Source organism: Myotis davidii, unplaced genomic scaffold (assembly GCF_000327345.1).
Source record: "Myotis davidii unplaced genomic scaffold, ASM32734v1 scaffold309, whole genome shotgun sequence".
In the NCBI taxonomy this organism is placed as follows: Eukaryota; Metazoa; Chordata; class Mammalia; order Chiroptera; family Vespertilionidae; genus Myotis; species Myotis davidii.
Genome location: NW_006383013.1, coordinates 6118899 through 6138469, shown reverse-complemented (window position 1 = coordinate 6138469; position 19571 = coordinate 6118899). Strand labels below are relative to the sequence as shown.

Here is a 19571-nt window from a genome sequence, read left to right as displayed (position 1 = left end):
ACAGGTAGGGTCCCTAGACCTGGCTGGCAACTGGGGCTGATCACCTTCCCACCTCCCTGTCTCCTCACCTCCTCCTTCCCTCACTCTCTCAAGTGCCCTGCTGCAGCTGCTGATTGCCCACCATATTCTGCACTTTCCCCTGGTGGTCAGCATACATCATAGCGAGCAATGGAATTCCTGTTCTCCCGGTTGCACTCCCAAGGGGACACTTTGCATATTAGCCTTTTATATATATAGATTTTGGTTTCTGAGAGTCCGCTCAAAGCCTGTCAAATCTCTGTGTGGCTTAAGCAAATCCCTTCACCTCTCTGGGTGTCCTGTTTCCTCATTTACAAAATTGGAGGAATTAACTTTAAGTTCTGAAGATAACTTTATTGCTTCATTTTTTTTAGCATTATGATTCAAATTTAATGTAAGATAAGCAATAAATAAATAAAATTGAACAATTTGCTAATATCCTACACTTTGGGTAATTATCAGCTTGGAAATTCAAATTATTGAAATTTAAGTATTCTATTTCTTTTGAAATACAAATTAAAATATATAGAAAATTATGACCACATAAGATATAGATATGTTTATTCAAGTTTCAATATTTAAGAACTTGCCTTTCTTTTTAGACTAGCTTTATTTCAGCTTTAACATAAAGTGCAAAATCTTCCATCCCATTTAAATTCTGTAAGAAAACCAACTGTACTGTAAATCTGACCAATTGTGGTCCAACTTAAGGTTTTATTACAAAGAAAGAACCTTTGATTTTAAACAGTGTCCTTTTTTAAAAATATGAGAAAAATGAAGTTTCAGAGAAGACTATGACTTTTTCAGAATGGGAAAATGGATCACATCCATGTCCACTCATAGCGTTCTTGCCATTATGTGCATTGCCATCTAAAGTCTTCTTTCAGCCAAGATTTATTGATTGTGTACTTTTTTGTGTACAGACACTGGAGATAAGTGTTAGTAAGCCATGGAAGTTAATGGGGGGAATGGTGATGTAAACAAATTTGAAGCCTCCTTAAGGTGTGTTATGTTGTTGTAGAACTATGTCAACATTGACAGAAGAACACAGGAGAAGGAAGAACTAACTCTGATGTTTGTACTGGGAGGACAGGAGGCTATGAAGCTGCCAGCATGTCTCAGAGGGCTTCTACAATTGTGTTATATTTAAACTTGGTCATATAAAAAGTTTGTATGACCAAAAAATTATAGGTATAAAATGCAAGAATATTTGAGTAAACACAGAATAATGGCCAAGATGGGTGGGTAAGATACAGGTGGGAGGTGATAGAAAGACAAGGTTTACATTTGAAGGCCAGGTAATAATTAGAGAAGCTCCCCTCAAAAAAATTCTTAAGCCCTAGCTGGTTTGGCTCAGTGGATAAAGCGACAGGCTGCGGACTGAAGGGTCTCATTTGATTCCAGTCAAGCTATACATGCTCGAGTTGGGGGCTCAATCCTTAGTGTAGAGCATGTAGGAGTCAGCTGGTTAATGATTCTCTCTTATCATTGATATTTCTATCTCTCTCCTTCTCCCTTCTCTAAAATCAATAAAAAATATAACAAAGATACATAAAATTGTTTAAAAAATTCTTAATAAGAAACAGTATTATGATTAAAAATAGAAATTTATCCTACCTTGTAAAATTTCTATTCAGCTCTAAGAACTGTGATCCTTACTGTCCTAATCATTTTTGATAGAACCAAATGCAAATTTGCATTTATGCCACCTGCATAGGAAATCTAGAATATGCATATTTTGCTGTCCTAGAATTTTTTTGACTAGAAACTTCTGTTGTGCATTAATAAAGCATTTTTCTTTTTTCTTTTTCCCAACTTCACAGTTTTGACAAGAGCAATGTACTTGGAATTTTCTTTCAAGTTAAAATCTTTATCATTTCTGAACAGAACACTTTCACTGCTGTTGTTCAGCTAACTTATGAGAGCCAGAGATGACTCTTGATCACAGCTCTTTAATTTGGGAGCTAGTAAGCAGTTTTCCCTTATCATTTAATGGGATTGAACTCCTGATCAGACAGGTTTTAATACTGCATGAGACAACTGTTCCTCTACTGCGTAAAAGGGTCCTGATAAGCGCCCCACACTGACCAGTGGACTGGGGAGGAATGGAATCTATTTGTGGAGAGATGGCTTGGGTTATTGATGGGCCACAATACTGTAATTCCCATGAACTATGAGTGAATAGCTCTATAAGTATTGGAGATAAGATCTGAAATCAAAGGACAAAAACTATATGGAAAGTGGAATTGCTATTCAGCTAGTCCATGCTGACTTCTTGCAGTATTAGAAGGACCTCTGAGGGCCTTTGGTAATTGTTTTCATAAATCTGCCACATGAATTTATTCTGTTAGTGTTAATCCTAAAAGAACTAGAGGACTGAGTGGGGATTGTGTCACTATTGCTTTGTTGGCACAGTACACACATGAAGTCCAACTTAGAGTTGGACCAGGCACACAGATAAAATAACCGTCGAATGGTCAGAATAAGGCATTGTGGGTGGAAGATGTTCGAGGTGGTGGTTAAGGAATGCCAGGCAAGGAATTCACAGAGATTATGGATTTGTTTTGTCATAAATCTTGATAGCAGATGTAGAGACCAAATTTTATTCAGTTTATCAGAGAATTTACTGAGAAACTACTGTGTCCTATGCTCCGGACATAAAAATTAATTAAGACATGATCCTCTTGAGGAACACGTTTTGTCTGGAGAAGCTGACCCTTATGTAAATAATTTTAATATCACATGTGCCGGGGCTGACCAGCAGGTCCTGAGCGACAGATGAACGATTACTCTGACACATATTTGCTGTGAAAGAGAGGGCTAAGGGACTACCTGGCTAGAGACCAGACAGTCTCATTTGCCTTCCTCTTCAGACTTTTTTGTAACAGCAGTTTGAGCTGAAATTGACTTTTAGAACAATCAGTAGGGTCAGCATTCTTGGGAGGACACAGGCGTCAGCAGTACTCTTAAGCATAAAGATTAAGCATAAAGATTCTGGTAAACACTTGAGGGTCTGTGCGTACAGACTTGTTTGGAAAGGTCAACGAACAATTATGGGCCATCACCTTCAGCCAACTCCCCTAGAAAATTCTTTCGGAATATTCTGGCTAAGTCTCCCATGTTCCCCCCCACACATGTAAGAGGTACACAGAAGCTTCTGTGGAGGCTGATGCTTAGATGGATTTTGAAGCTAGCCAACCATAATTATGGGTCTCTATATTGCTAACTTTATTAGCAATACTCTTTTTATTCAAGTTTTCTCTTTTCCTTGGCCTTTAATTTTGAGTCTTTACTTTATGATTTTAATATATTATTATACTAAATCTCAGTGAGGATATTCTGATAGATTAAAAAGACCATTTTGATTGTTTAACTAGATAATTATAAATATTCGCATCTTATTGCAAGTTGTCAACTATGAATAAGACAACTATTTCCTTACTGAGAAATTCTTTCTCTTTGGTTTATTTAACAATACTTGTTGATATAGTTAAATAAATGAGGCTATTATGTAATCTGTAAAATGCTCTTGTGAGTGGTTAATAGAATGGTGTTTGCATTGTGATTAATAGCCTTGTCAGTTAATTATTATTTGTTATTGTTAAAGTTATTCCTATAGTATTCAAGCTGTTTCTTCAAGATACTTAATAAAGACCCTGGGTGTTTCTCTAACAAATACTGATTCCATAATTGATTATTGGTTGATTAAATTTCCATAACTTGGTATTTTGTTTTGTAGAATTAATAACATATTCTGCATACATATTCAGTTCAAAAAAGCATCTAGCTATAATCTCTTTTTAAAATTTTGTCTGGCAATGGAATTAAGGCTTCATATGAATAAATTAAAGCCATAGGTCATATTGTATTAATCTGCTCAGGCTACTGTAACAAAATACCACGGACTGGTTGGTGGCTTAATCAATAGACATTTATTTTCTCACAGTTATAAAGGTTAGAAGTCCAAGATCAAGGGGTCAGGATTGGTTTCTGTTAAGCCCTATTTCTGGCTTGTAGAATTTCACTTTTCATGCAAACATGGGTGGGGTGGGGTTGGGGTGGGTTCGGGTGGTTTGGGGTTAGAAAACAGAAAGAGCAGTGAGGGAGCACAAACTTGCTATAAGCTTTTGTGTCTCTTGAGGGTCCCACCCTTATGACCTCATTTAATCTTAATTACTTCACTAAGAGCCCTATCTCCAATTACTGTCACATAGAGGTTTAGAGCTTCAACATGTGAATTTTGAGGGGACGCAATTTAGTTCATAATAACACATATCAAACCTGATTACCACTTTTGTTTCAGAAGGTTTTTTGGAGGTGTATTATTTTGTTTTTACCATAACCAATAGGATTATTGCTCCAACAAAACAGATTTGCTGTTTCTCCATTATTATTGTTAGTAATAGTTAACATAGACCAAAGATTGTGATGTAATAAGTGGAAAAGGGAAGGGAAATATGAAGGGCAGATTAAATCTTAAAGACAGTGAGGTTAGCATCTATGAAAAAGAGAGTTGGCTCTGATTACATTTTTTTACCTCTTCAAGGTGGGGGATGGCTGACTTTATCTCCCTAAGCTTATGGAGAATCTCTCTACCTGATTAGCTACCATGGGAATATGTATTTTTAGGAAGCAGAAATGGAAAAAAAATATTAAATCTCTGAAATAAAACCCTCTTTTATCAAATTTCTAGTCGTAGTCCAGGGTGATTTTGATTTTTAAATGCTTTACTAAACTGCTTTATATATCAAATTAGGAGGCTAATTGTGTTAATATTAGAAGTTTAGTGGGCCATATTTTTCTGTAGTATTGCCTTTGCAAAGATGATAGACTATACAAAATTTCTATAAAAATTCAAGAAAGTGGCTTAATTTCACACCACTTTTAACTGATATGAATGAACCATTGTATATTTTTCATTTTGCTTAAGTTTGTTAGTTATTGTTTATATTTGCTCATGTTATGATATTTTTCTTACTGTTTTGAAATACTACTGTTTTCTAGATTTGTACCTTGTGTTTTTTTTTAATTAGTTATAAATGTCATTTTTTAGACTAAACTTCAATGGCTCTGTGAGGAACTGAAGGAGAGAGAAAACAGGGAGAAAAGCCTGCGGCACGAGCTAATGCTGTGCAGACAGCAGCTCAGGAATATGACTGAGAACAAGGAATCCGAGCTCCAGTGTCTCCTGGAACAGATAGAAAGGCAGGAGCTGCTTCTGGAAGAAATACACCAAGAGAAGAGAGGTGTGTTAGCTGCTCTTACTCTCACTGTTCTTTGTTTGTGTTCCTGGAATCCAGCAGAGGGAGAAAACCTATTTCTTTTACCTCCAGCTCAAATTATTGCATACTAGAGGCCTGATGCATGAAATTCATGCAAGAGTAGGCCTTCTTTCCCCTGGCTGCCGGTACCTGGGTACCTGCTTCCCTTTGGCACCCGGGACCTGGTCTTCCCTCCGGCTGCTAGCAGGCACCTGGGACCCGGGCTTCCCATGCAGCCCTGGCTTCATCCAGAAGGTCATCCAGAAGGATGTCCAGAAGGACATCTGGTCTAATTAGCATATTATGCTTTTATTATTATAGATTCTTCTCTTTTCCTTTTTCTCTCCTGTCTTCATTTCTGGGTTCAGAAGGAAAAACTGTCCTGGCCCTGAGAGTGTGTCCATCAGCTACAATATCCCTCCTGTTTACACAGCTTGTGTCATTGGAAAGTGTTAATTTGGCAAGACATGTTCTTCCCTAGTAAAATACCAAAATTTATGCTTGACTTGAGTAAAATACCTATTAATTCATTCAACAAATACTTATTTTGTTCATATTTTGTCTTGGGCACTGTTATGGGTGCTGAGGATACGTTAGTGAATAAATTAGAACAAATCCTACTCTTGTCTACCTTTTATTGAGTGGGATGACAGAAAATAAGTGTAAATAGGTAAATTGTATAATAGAAGGCTATAAGCACAATGGTGAAAACAATTGAATAAGGGGAAGAGAGTTTGGGAGAGCAGGGGCAGAGTGTAATATGTTTACTATGTAGGCTATACTTAACTCTAAAAGTTAGACAAGGACTTGGGAAACTACTTTTCTCTTCAGTTATACTAGAGAGGCATCATGACAGGAAGAAGAAAAACAGCAGTTATATATGGGGATCCTAAGTGTATCTTATGTTGTGCTGGCTGTAGGCCTTTTCTTTTATTAGTGAACTTTATGAATTTAAGATCCATAAAAAAAAACTTAGTATAGTGTCCCATTAAAGAAAACTAAGCGTATGACATATGGCAATCCTCTTCAAAATAATTTTTTTTGGTTTTTCATTTTAGTCATCATGGTTATTCCCTATATACGACTTAAAAATTTTTATTACTCTAGTGAGTCTCAACTTTTCTCGATCAGGACCATTTTATATTCTTAAAAGCTCTTTGAGTTCTCAAAAATTTTATTGTGCATTATATATATCAATACTTACCATATTTAAAGTTAAAATTAATTAAAAGATAGTCCTTTAAGGTAGTAATTATAAATTCATTCTATGGAACATAAAAATTAATGAAATTTAATTATTTTCCAAGACAAAAATATTGAAAAGTGGTATTGTTTTTCACTTTTGTAAATCTCTTTAATTATGGTTTTAAAAGACAGCTGCATTTTCATTTTGTTCAATGCCTTATCAATGAAAAAAGAACCTGGAATGTAGTTGATATGTCATATATTTGTGAATAAGTGAATGAATGAGTGACTGGATGACTGCTGCACAGTTAATAGGGGAGCCATCACATTTTAGTGAAGAAAGAAATCACAATGAACTCTGCAGGACCACAAGAAAAATCAGTAAATATTTGGCAGAAATCGAGTAATTTAATCAGAGTGATTTATATTTTGTTTATGACACTCTGGGATTATAACAATATTTTTGTTCATAATATTTCAGTTATGTATTACATTTTATAGAAGCATTTAAACCGATTATATTTCTATTCACTTCACAACGATATTCTCTAAGAGCTTCCCGATTTATTTAGGGACACTATAACATCGTTAGTAGTAATTCTATTTCCATTGTGTACTATGATTAGAGTTAGCTCTGTAGCATAATATCTAAAAACTATTTAAAAATACCCAAATATCAAAAATGTAAGCAAACAATAAGAAAAATATGTGTATGTCTAAGATAGTTTTAGTTTTTAATAGTAGAATGAATGTAACTTTTAGAGTATTATATTTTAGTTGCTACGGATCGTAGACAAGCTTAAGTATGACTATAAATGTTGAACAGAATGATCTAGGAATGCCAGAGTTTGAACAGGTGAAAGAAAGGTTAACTGGTGTAGCAGGATCCCAGAAGATATGACAGTGGATGAGGTCAAAAGTAAAGGTGGAGAAGTGAATTTTTTCTCCCATTACCTTTTTAGCACTTTGAATACACTACTATTTTTGGCAGCTTCACATCATAATATTTTGAATGGTGGTTCTTTATTTTGATGATTAGCTTCTTAACATCTGTGATTGGGTTTAATTGATCTTTGCCTTACATATGACTCATACCCATTTGGAGAAAAGGTTGGAATGGGAAATAGCTCCTAGATTTGCCATGTAAAACTGAGAGATCAGTTTTAGTAGAAATCTTTTGAGTTTTAATTCACATTTTAGAAATTTGTTGTGACTAAATTTTTTTTTGCAAGGTGCTTCAAAAGGATAATACACTCATATGTGGATATCCAAGGCATAGAGCCAGCTTAGGGAAAAATCTAATATACATACACCATTTTTCTGGCCTTACAGAGGGCTCTGAGGATGAGTGCTTTTACTAATAATAGAGATATGGTAACGTTTCTTTTCAGTGCTTTTAAGTTGTGTGCTGTTCAAAGCATTGACTCTAAAACACATTCTTCATTTCAGAAGGTTCTCATGTAGGTGACTTGTCTCTAGCAATGTGATCTCTTTCAAGGGCTTTCCTTTGGTTTTACTGTTCCCAGAGTTCTGAGAAACTCCATTCAGCTGATTTTTCTGTTTTTCCTTGCTTTCTTTGAATCTCTGTTCCACTTCCTCAGTTTGTGGCTGGCAGAACAGAGGATATCTTCCTGGGACAGAGACTAGGAAGGGACTTATGAACTGTAGAAATTTTCCCTAACATATAGGCTAGACATGGAGTGGCACTGTTTTTTTGTGCAAAATTGATTGATTGATTTAGTTTTCCTGCCACTCACCCATTCATCTATAACTTGTGAGAACACTTAAAAACTTTTTCTTACACTTAAGATTTGAACGAAAGTTTACTTTCTCCCAGTCGCTTTGTCTCCTGCAACTGGTGGCCTTACAATTTTCCTTCGTCACTTCTTCTATATCTACTTCTCCCTCTCCAGTTACACTATCTCTGTTTTATTTAGCTCTTGATTACCTTATATCTTAAAGGATTGCAGAGCTTCTTTTTCATTTTTTAAGTAAATCATTATTGTTTAAAATATTACAGATGTCCCCCTTTTTTCCCCATTGACCTCTTCCACCCCACTCCTGCCCCCTCCCCAGACTTCACTCACTATTGCCTGTGTCCGTGGGTTATGCATATATGCATGTAAGTTCTTTGGATTACAGAAGCTCCCTTCTTTGAAGATCTTCTTGACCTTTAGTCTCTACTTTCCACTTGACTGGTCTTTACCTGTGAGCCTGCCAGAGGCCTTCAGACAGATTTCCCAAGCAGGCACACTCTGGTTGGTAGGCCCAGTCTTTTTGGCTACCATAATAACTGAACCACTAGGAACCCAGAAAAAAATGGTCAGCTTAGCTTTGTAGATATAAACTCTTTATTAGTGATAGCTGTAATATTTCCAAGATTTTCTTTCACATTATTTTAGTACATGGTAGCCTATAATTTCATGAATAGCTCACAGGAACTTCAAGACTCATGCCCAATTAATGAAGCTAATTCTAATATTATATACAAACTCTCCTATAAGTAGGACACTATGAATGTGATACCTGCCTCCTAATCAATCACCCACGACCACACCTTGTTGTTATGTTTTTTAAAACTAAGAGTGATTAAAGGCCACTAGTTTTCAGAACAACCAATTAGTTTCAAATCCATCTACATACATCCCATGGAACAACTGTTTCCAAGAATAATTCTGTCTGACTTACTTCTGAGGTCACGAGAAATTTGTTTCTCACAAAGCTTTCAAAGTTCACTGGGATCAGGACAGGTTAATATCCAATTTATGATCCATAGTTTCTTCCTTCTTTTCCCTCTTAACACAGTCATACCTGCCACTAGAACCACAGCTGAGTCTGGCAATACTATAACAGTTGCCCTCTGGTTAACATCTCTCTGCCTTCTTCTGCTCCGACTATAGAAGGACTCAGCATACCTTAACAAAGAAGCACGTTCCTCTTGTGAAAAGAGGTGTAAGATTTAATTAAGATGTCAGAATACTTAGAAGCTATGAGGTTACCAGAAACTAAAATGCCTTTGGCAGATGGAAGAAGTCCTTTCTTCCAAGGTCCTCTGAAGGGGAGACTCCTTTGTAGTATGATTTAGTTGCAGTGAAATGCTGATGATTATGACCAAATATAGAAGTTAGTTTCTTAGCTGAAATTGTGAACTCACCTTAAATAAGGAACTGGTCTTGGATTCTAGGTGCTTTGTAGCTATGGATATATAATGCGAACACTCCATAGAGGTATGTATCTAAGTAATACCATCCCATTCCTCCATGTCGGTGATGCCTCTAATGGGTTCTCTTTAATATCTGTATCTTTGTGGTGGTGAGGTTATCTAGGACAGTACAGGGAAGAGAAAATGGCTGCTGTGTATGTGATATGACTTCAGAGATACTTTCTAAATACACCAATTCTCACAATATTTCTCTAAATATGTTTATCACAATGGTATTCATTAAGGGAGGAGTAGGAGAGGCAAATGCAATTTCAGTGAAATACCTTGTTTCCAAGCAAACAGTCTTCATGTAAAAGTCATTCCGAAAACATAAACTGTTAAAGGAGGGAAAATATAACTAGTTAATATGTGGTCACATTCCAGTTGGAAATCAAAGTGAATGCAACTCTGGCCTAATACACTTATACTGTTATGCAGTATTCATATCTTCATGTGATGCTCATATTAATTTTCTACCTAAATCTACTTAACTTGCTTTTTTGGTACTTTTCTTTATTTAGGCAGAGAAATAATCTAATTAACTATTAAGAGAGAATAAAAATGCTTTGACTTACTTAAATACATTAAGAATAAGAGTTAATAAGAATTCAGAATATTTTTCTGCTTTTGGGCTTTGAATTCAGTACTAATCCTTTTTATATAGTTCCCGTAAATATGGACTCTCTTTTTCTTTTGGAATCTGTGGAGCAAACTCTTAAAATGCCCTTTCTGGCAGAGGTCTCCTTAGGATTTGCTCTCTGATGTCGTGCAGCTGCCTCTGACATCTGGAATGAGTTTGGATGGAGAGCTGTACTTCCTCCTGAGGCTTCTGCTTGGAAATCTTTTTTATTGATTGATTTTTAAAACTTTACTATAAATGGATCTTTATTGCTTCTTAAACTAATGTACCTCAGGTCAACTGTAAGGTCCAGTTAGACAAGACATAAGTGTTTGACCTTGGATGCTTGTCTCCATGTAAACCAATCTGAACTCTTTCACAGTGGGACTGTATTGGTCATTCTATCTCCACACCTCTGAACCATGTCCAGGTGACAGAGCATCCTATTACTTTTCCACAGCTCTATTCTACTTTTCATTTGCAATTTTTGTTGCAGTCTTTCTTCAATTCACTTTCCCTCCAGGAGTACCTTGAAATGTGTCACTCTTTTAAATGTCTAGTTCTCAAGTATTTTATTCACCTTTCAGCATCTCAACCCCAAAGTTCATTTTGTAAGAAATCGGTCTATAGTCATTAATGATGCTCACTGTCTTTTTTTACCCCTCTGTTTAAAATATCCATTCATTCTTATTATCACCTGGGTAGAAACATTAAATGAGATCCATGGCTGGGTAATGCACATTTGGCTGCCTGGTTTACTTCTTTCCTCCTTCAGTTCAATTTGTGCCAGTGAAAGTACTGGTCTTGCTCAGGCAAGCCATAAGAAAGCTAAAACTGAGTTATCATCAGTGATTGCTTATTAGCTTCTTTGGAGTTTGTGTTGTTCTATTGGGTTCCATATGTGAAAGAGACATTCTTTTACTTTTAGTAAAAGAATTAGGAAATCTAATTCAAATAAGGTTTTATAGAAAAGTTTACATATAAAGTTATGACAAGATTAAATAGTTGTGAGTATATTCTGTAGAAGAAAGTGTTGATGCAGTGGCTCAGATTGGTTCTAGAGTTCTTTTTCTTTCATGTAGTTTTTTTTTTTCCATGTAGATTTGGCGCTCTCAAAGAGGCAACTACTGAAGGGATTATTTATTTATTTATTTATTTATTTATTTATTTATTTATTTATGTCTTCCATGACTATCAAATGCTCTAAATGCATGGAGGGAATAGAAATTGTAGATTATGGTAGCACTCATAAAGAGACATTTTCTTTGTGATTTTTGTTACCAGAAAGTTTCCCTACTAGTCAGATGTTAATAGCACCTGTTGTGTTGACTAAAGCAAAAACATCAGAGCTGTCATGGTAACCAGAGAGATGTCTGTGGGTTTCTAAACTGCAGGAATGAAGGAAGCAGGTTAGAGGGATTTAGAGATTGGGGAGGAAAAGGGGAGAGGTGCTGATTGCCTAATAAAAAGGGCCTCCCAGCGTTCTTATTTATTCTTATGTGCTCCCTTACACTATTTCTTCTCTTTTCTTATCCAGTCTGAAGGAATAGAGTAAGTGAATGGTTAGTCTTATTAGTCAAAGTTTATTGGGGGCGGAGGGAGGCAGTAATTTTATCTTAGATCTCATTTGCCTCATTTGTAATTTCTAAAGGTCTGCAAATGTAGCTGAAAAATACCAATACCTTTATTCCGTGTAAGTTAATTAATTGGAATAATACCATACAAGATTTTTAGTTTTTTGAATGCTATATATTTTTTTTGAAAAAGGAGTTTTTTCTCTTAGTCTTCGATTGCGAATTACAGAATATTCTGATCAGTGTGTGCTTTCTCTTGTATCAAATTCTAGCATATAAAAATTCTTGGAATTATAGAACTTTTCTTGAATTTCTATTCAATTTTCATTAATTGTTGGTCATTCCTGTTGGGGATATTTTGAAAAAGAGGAAACTTGTATTCTGGAATAGATTGAAATAAAGGAAGAGTAAGTTTTCTGTAGTAAATGGCCTTGGGCAAATAAGAATGAGACAGTTTACCTGAACAGAAGAATGGAATTACAGTGGTTGATAGAGAATAAAATCAGGCAAATAAACAAAACAGCTTTCATTTGTAGTAAGGGCAGGTGGAGGTAGAACTTAATGACAACAGGCACCTTGGTTTTTCTTGTTCTTCGCAGCAACATATAGTAGGTATTCAATAAATAGTTTTTGAATAAACTAACGAATGAATGAATTAAGGAGCAGACAACTAGGGCAGATAGTCTAGAATAAACAATAAGAAAGTATTAATCATATGGGGTACTATCCTAAAAAAATTAAACCTCTCGTATTTTTTTGTAACATCGAAGTAAAACAAATTTACAAGCATCTTTATTGAAATTTCAGAAGCAGGACTGTCTGATACTATGTAGAAATCATTAGTGCATTCTCACTGTTATCAACCCCCAAAGTGTAAAATATCTTGTGATATTTTCTATTATGTGTCTTTATTGTTAGTATGAACATAAAGTAATTTAAAGGTTTTTTATAGTTTAATTCCAGACCTTTAACTTTTCTTTTTCCATATAGTCTTGAATTTCACAAGTACAAATTATTTTCTCTGGTTTTGTTTGATTTGGGAACCTGTCATCAGTGGTTAAAGTTGATGATAAAGGAATTACTTTACTTACAACTATTCCAAATAAGATGTTTTTATAATGTATGTTGATGAATTATTAATTATTATTGGTTACATAATAATGAACTGCTTCAGGATGAAGATAATTTTATTCAATGTCTTAAGTGTCTTTTATTACAAAAACATACAACAAATGTTGGCTGGGTGAATGGGTAAATAAATGAATGAGTAACTTATCTTTGCAAGGTAAAAGTAGATGATAAATCCAATAGTACCAAATGAACAAATATGTTATTAGGTAGTAGCCCCCTTGAACTGTAAACATGGTTCCTGGTCTTAGAGGTTGTGAGAAGGTATAACAAAATATTTGATGTCAATGATATACCACAGAACCAATCACAGTGTCCAACCCTCATAAAGCTTTTCTGGTTTGTTATGAAATGCAATTATTAAGTGAAGATGATTGTTTCTGGTTTATCGTTCTGTTTCTACAAGCTAACTTCAACCCCTCTGGGTTATGTGTTATGATGGATGATTGTGTTCCATTCTGTGGAAGTTAGTATTTGGTAAAACTTCCCAGAACACTGTAAGATTTCAGCAATAGCTTCCAGTTAGCTCTACATCTGTTCTCAAGTGACCTGGAAATCTTGCCCTTCTCTGTGAAGTGGGCTTTGTATGGTCTTCCATTGCTTCAGCCAATTAAGACCTTAAAATTAGGCTTTGAGGAATCCTGCTCAGGCTTCCAGGAACATAATAGCGCCACTTTTCATTGAAGGAGACAAGAAGTGTTAAGTTTGGCCAAAGAACAAAGCAAGGATAAAAACCAGTGCTAAAATTACAATTAGCCCTGAATATTTTAATGCAAAAAGGGTATCAGTTTTTGGACACTATTCCTCCTTTATGCTAGATTTTCCTCCCTAATTTGTGCATTCAAAGTTTTTCACTTATAGAGATAATTGAGTTATGTAGTAAGGCATTTTGAACGGGTACTACACCCTTATTTTTGAGGCAAGTAGTTTTACTATCGTAGATGTAAGCATGGATTAAAACAGTTCTGTTGCCTCAAGCCTGAATAAGATTCCAGAATGTAAGTTCTTCAAAGGATCTTTCTTTGATTTGGGTGGGAGAGATGAGGAGGTTTGACATTAAGGTATGATGTGACATTTTTATGCATTTCATTCATACTTATAAATTATCATTATCAAATAATGAATTCCTTCATATCTATTTATGGTAGTTTGACTCATTGTTCCTTTAAAGATCTGGCATTTTGTAGAGTAGTGACGATCTTTTTCTCACCATGCCATTCTAGAATGGCAGTTTCCTTTGTTATAGAATGGTGTACAATTCTATAACAAATGACAGAAGGCTTATTTTTTTCTCTCTTCCTCTCTGCTTCTCAATGAGGAGTCAGATAAGAATACTAAGATTAGCTGAAACCGGTTTGGCTCAGTGGATAGAGCGTCGGCCTGCAGACTGAAAGGTCCCAGGTTCGATTCCGGTCAAGGGCATGTACCTGGGTTGCGGGCACATCCCCAGTGGGAATGCGCAAGAGGCAGCTGATCGATGTTTCTCTCTCATCAATGTTTCTGACTCTCTATCTCTCTCCCTTCCTCTCTGTGAAAAGTCAATAAAATATATATATATAAAAAGAATACTAAGATTAGTATTTCTGCTCAGTAACAAAAGTCTTTGTAAGTGGGAAATGATTTTTAAAGAAGTTATTTGCTTAAATATGGAAATTACGTTTAAATGCTTCAAATATATTATTTTTCTCTTAGACTGAGAATGGCAAGATGTTATTATTGACACATGCACCGTATATTTAAGTGAATGTGATATGTATATATGTATTGTATTCGTACACCAAAGAACAGAAATGGTTTTGTGTACCAGCTCATGTTGATTGCACTCTTAGATTGGAGTCTCTGAGTATTTGGCTCTGGGTTCACCCCAGTGTCCAGGAATCAGCATCAGAGAATAATTACTGTGTGTGAATTGTGCTGAGCAGTGGTTATCCTGACCACAGTGTGACATGACAATAGGTGTTTCTCAGTAGGGGCACTCTGAATATTTTGAACTGGGTAACTCTGTGTGGTTCAGGATGCTTCCACACATTGAAGGACATTTGGTTATCATGATCTGCAAACCCTAAATACCAATGCACGCTATACACAATAAAAATGCTTACACAGATTTTGTTTAGAGTACTATCTGATGCCTTTCTCCCAGCAAGGTAAACGAAAATGTGAGTTAATTGTAATAATATATTTTATGTAACCCAACGTATTCTAAATATGATGATTTTATTGTACGTACTTGTTTTCTTTTTTTATATTATTCCATAAAACTGTGAACCTCATGAGAGCATAGACCTTATCTTAAATATATATATCAGTGTTTCATGGCTTATCACAGTGTGTGACCCATAAGCATCTTATACATGTTTATTCAACAGATGAAATGTAATGCTTACTTTAACATTTACCTATTTATTTACTTTTTATCGAATTTATTGGGGTGACATTGGTAAATAAAATTACATAGGTGTCAGGTGTACAATTCACCCCAGGTGAAGTCTCCTTCCATCACCGTTTATCCCCCCTTTTCCCTCTTCTACCTTCCCCATTTACCTAATTATATAATAGCATATTCTTCAAACAATTATTAAGCAATATTGTGAAACTATTTAAGCAGAGATATATCATGAACTTTAGCTACTTATTTATTTATTATTTGATTCATTTACCTATATCCTGATTTATATAACAGATTTACACATAATTGATTGGATTAAAGTGTACAACATCATAGAGTAGTATTTTCCAAATAAATTAGACACAAATGTGAGTTATGTGTGTAATTTAAAATTATCTTATAGCCACACTAAAGAAAGGTAAATGAAAATGTGAAGTTAATTTTAATGTATTTTATATAACTCAATATATCCTAAATATAATTATTTCAGCATGTATTTAATATGAAAAATTATGAGCTATTTTACTTTTTTTTATATCAAGCTTTTGAAATCTGACATATATTTTACCTGCACAGGCATATCTCAGTTTCAGTCGGCTGCATTTCATATGCTCAGTTGCCCATGTGTGGCCCATGGCGAATGTTTCCGACAGCACAGCCGTAGAAGGCCTGTATTGGCCATTGTTCCACCTCATCAATCATTTGCTGAGAGATTCATCTGCAGTAGAATTACCAGAATTATTGAGAAGTCTTTAGGAGGTTCAAGTGATGAATGTAAATAGAAACTCATATACTATACTATTACTTCTATTTAGAAAAAAACATGTACTTTATATCTAAAAAATAATTCAAGGCATCTTACAATAAAGACTATAGCATCAATACCAAAATATAAAAGGGAAATTAAAGATTTATAGGTTAGAGTCTTTGAGTTTTCTAAGTTTTGTACATTTGTTTAAAAAATGAAAGAAAATAACATAATTATTTATGTAGTTTGGTAGTGGATAAATAACTTTACCAAATCAGAAGGAAGGCTATTTTAAGGAGATATATTTGCTTTCTTTACCTAGATTTTTCCTCCTTGTTGTATAGATTGCATTAAAAAATTTAGATGGTTATTAAATACAGAATTCGTTCTTTAGATTACACAATTATATTGTCTTTGGTTTAGAGCAGTGATTTTCAAATGGTGTGTTGTCCTGCACTAGTGTGCAGCAAGAATTTGTAAAATATGCAATACTTGACCATTTAGTCAGGGGCACTGACCTCTGTCCCTTAGATTGTTAAATAAAAAAGGACTATAGCCAATACAACTCTAGCTATGTGGTGTGAATGAATCAAATTTATACCTATTTTTTTTTTGTCAGACCTTAAACTGCAGAATTTTAGTAATTAGTGTATTGTGCCATGAAATGAAACAAGTTGAAAATCACTGGTTTAGAGTGCAGAGCTTAGAAAATATTTTGCTCAGACCAAGGTTTTTTTTCATTCAGACTATGGAGTCTTAATTAATATTTCGACTGCCCAAAGTTGTTTGGATCTAGCTTTTAATTTTTCAAAACTTAGTACCTTCTGATGAATTGGGAAAAGGTTTTATTAGCTACACAAAGTAAATGAAAAGGGACCAAATGTTTTCTGGATAACTACCACACGCCAATCTCTGTGGTAGCCATGTTTTGTAATTTCTCAGATAGTCTTTTGTTTGAGGTAGGTATTTATTCCTGATTTATTAACAAGGAAATTGAAACTCATGGAGGGCAAGAGACAAACCTTTGGATCCATGGATAATGCAGGAAAAATTCCTTTGTAAAATATGTCCTGACCAGTTGCAAGAAACAACTGTCATCTTATTCACATTAAACTGTGGCCCATCCCTGTCAGTTCCACTCAGCAGACCAGAGTCATTATTTTATGACATAAACTAGAGGCCTGGTGCACAGATTCATGCACCAGTCGGGGCCCTTGGCCTGGCCTGCACTCTCTCACAATCTGGGACCCCTTGGGGGATGTCGGAGAGCTGGTTTTGGCCTAATCCCCACAGGCCAGGCCGAGGGACCCCACTGCTGCACAAATCTATGCACTGGGCCTCTAGTATGCATATAGGATCTTTGGTTAATCTCTTCCACCTCTCCTTCCTCTCCCTTTCCCTCTGAGATTCATCAGTCTGTTCCATGTTTCCATGCCTGTGGTTTCCACTCCTGTGTTGAGCATCTGCCACTTGGTGGTCAGTGCGCATCATAGATACTGGCTGGTTGGATGGTTGGACGGTTGGACGGTCGGATGGTTGGATAGTCACTTAGGCTTTTATATACATAGATAATTTATACCATCTGTTATTACCTCAACTCTTCAATGACCCTTGCACTTAGAAAAAAAAATCCAACTTCTTTCTTTACATGAAGAAACAAAGAGCCTAAGAGGGGAAGCAAAATTTCCCAATCACACAGGAAATTTGAACCCAGGGCTCATAAACTCCAAAGGCCATGCTCTTTATCATCGTGTTTTAGTGCCTTTAAAATAAGTAGCTTCTGAGGCAAGAGAAGGAAATGGAAATCAGCTGGTTCTGTTCCATCAGCCAAGGTCAAAGAGCAGCAGCAGTGGCTAAAGGGACACCAGAGATGAGAAGTAGGGCGGCAGGCCACTCTGTGTGAGCACAGTCACGGGGAAGACTCTTTTTATGCCCTCATGACTCATTGTAAGAATATTTTTCACGTCTTATTGTAATTACTTTTTTAAAGATAAAATAATCTTGTGTACTCAATATATTTTTCCAAATGTCATAGGCCTCCAATTGGTTTAAGGTGGGAACTGACCTTTGATAAGATGATATGAGCTATTAGACAGTATTTTTCTTAAAATATTACATTTTTAAAGGTGTTGATCTGCTAATACAATGTGGTTTTCTTATTCTCAAATGTGGGGTGTGGGTAGAGAATGTCAGAGGAGCAGTTCTGGCTTTGCCCTGAGTGGAGGAAATAAGGGAAGTTCAAGGTTTGCCTGTTAGAGAGATTGGGTAATTTTCTAGATCTGTTCTTATCTGATGTTAGTTGATTCTACAGAAACCCTGCTGTGCCAGTTATGCCTTCTATCATGTAGTTGGACAAACACACATATATGTGCTCAATGTGTGCTTACACAGATGCATATGTACAGAAACACACCTTATGCTCCATTTACATAATAGCCTTTCAGAAATAGTCTGCTTTCTATTTTCTTTCTCCTGTCTTTCCCAGCTCAGAATAGCAGTGTTCAGAATCCTGGTGAGTGAAATAGCTTTGAGTGTGTTACTCCTTGAATGGATGGTGCAACCCACGTATATCATGTGGAAGTTTTAAAATTCCAATTGTATACACACTTTCTAAAGAAAACATGGGCTTGTTTAGGGAGAAATATATTGTACAATTAGGTGTCTGAGATTTACATTTTGATATTTTGCAGGCCTCTGCTATGTTGAGAAAGAATAGAATATTCAGTATATTCCTATAACTAGCGTTATTTTTCAGAATATTAAAATTGGATCCCATGCACATGAATAATATTCATAGAATTGAATTCTCTAACTTCTTCCTACTCAGCAGAGAGGGAGAGATAAACACTAGGTGCTGAAAAATAGAATAGGAAACTGCACCAGGAATGATGAGGCCCCACTTACTTTTCCATAGTTTCTAATAACCAAGATTTTCCATGCAGGTGACTCTCGATTCTCTCTGCAAATAGGCCAGTTGTAGGATGATGAATACAGTCTACATAAAATTAGAAACAAAATACCTATACTTATTGTCAATCTCTTTTATTTAATACTTGTAAGTAATGATAAACAGAAGTTACTGTATTTATAAACATTTTGTACTTTAAATACATACAAAAATAAACCTACTATGACTGGGGATATTCAAAGAATAATGAGACCGTGTCCCTCCCATAGAGGATGTTATAGCCCTATAGTCTAGATATTAACTTCAGTGAACTTTTGTATATGTTGTTATATCTACACTAATAAAAGAGAAAAATGGTAATTGGCATACAACGATACCCTTTTCATTGGCTAATCAGGGCTATATGCAAATTAACTGCCAACCAAGATTGGTAGTTAACTGCCAACTAAGTGGCAGTTAAAACTGCCAACTAAGATTGGCAGTTAACTGCCAACAAGATGGCGGTTAATTTGCATATGTAGGCACAATGCAGGGAGGTG

General features: G+C 35.5%; 1 protein-coding gene across 7 annotated transcripts in view; it reads left to right on the top strand.

Annotated features, from left to right (window-relative positions):
- CEP128 (centrosomal protein 128kDa) overlaps positions 1–19571 on the top strand; it is a 397477-nt gene that overhangs the window by 209064 nt on the left and 168842 nt on the right. For 6 of the 7 annotated variants that reach the window (XM_015558069.1, XM_015558067.1, XM_015558065.1 and 3 more), the window contains one exon: positions 5072–5264. In XM_015558069.1, coding sequence (XP_015413555.1) covers positions 5072–5264 — 193 coding nt within the window. Of the gene's footprint in view, positions 1–5071; positions 5265–14679; positions 14711–19571 lie in introns of those variants that run through there. The other variant, XM_015558071.1, reaches the window with a different exon arrangement.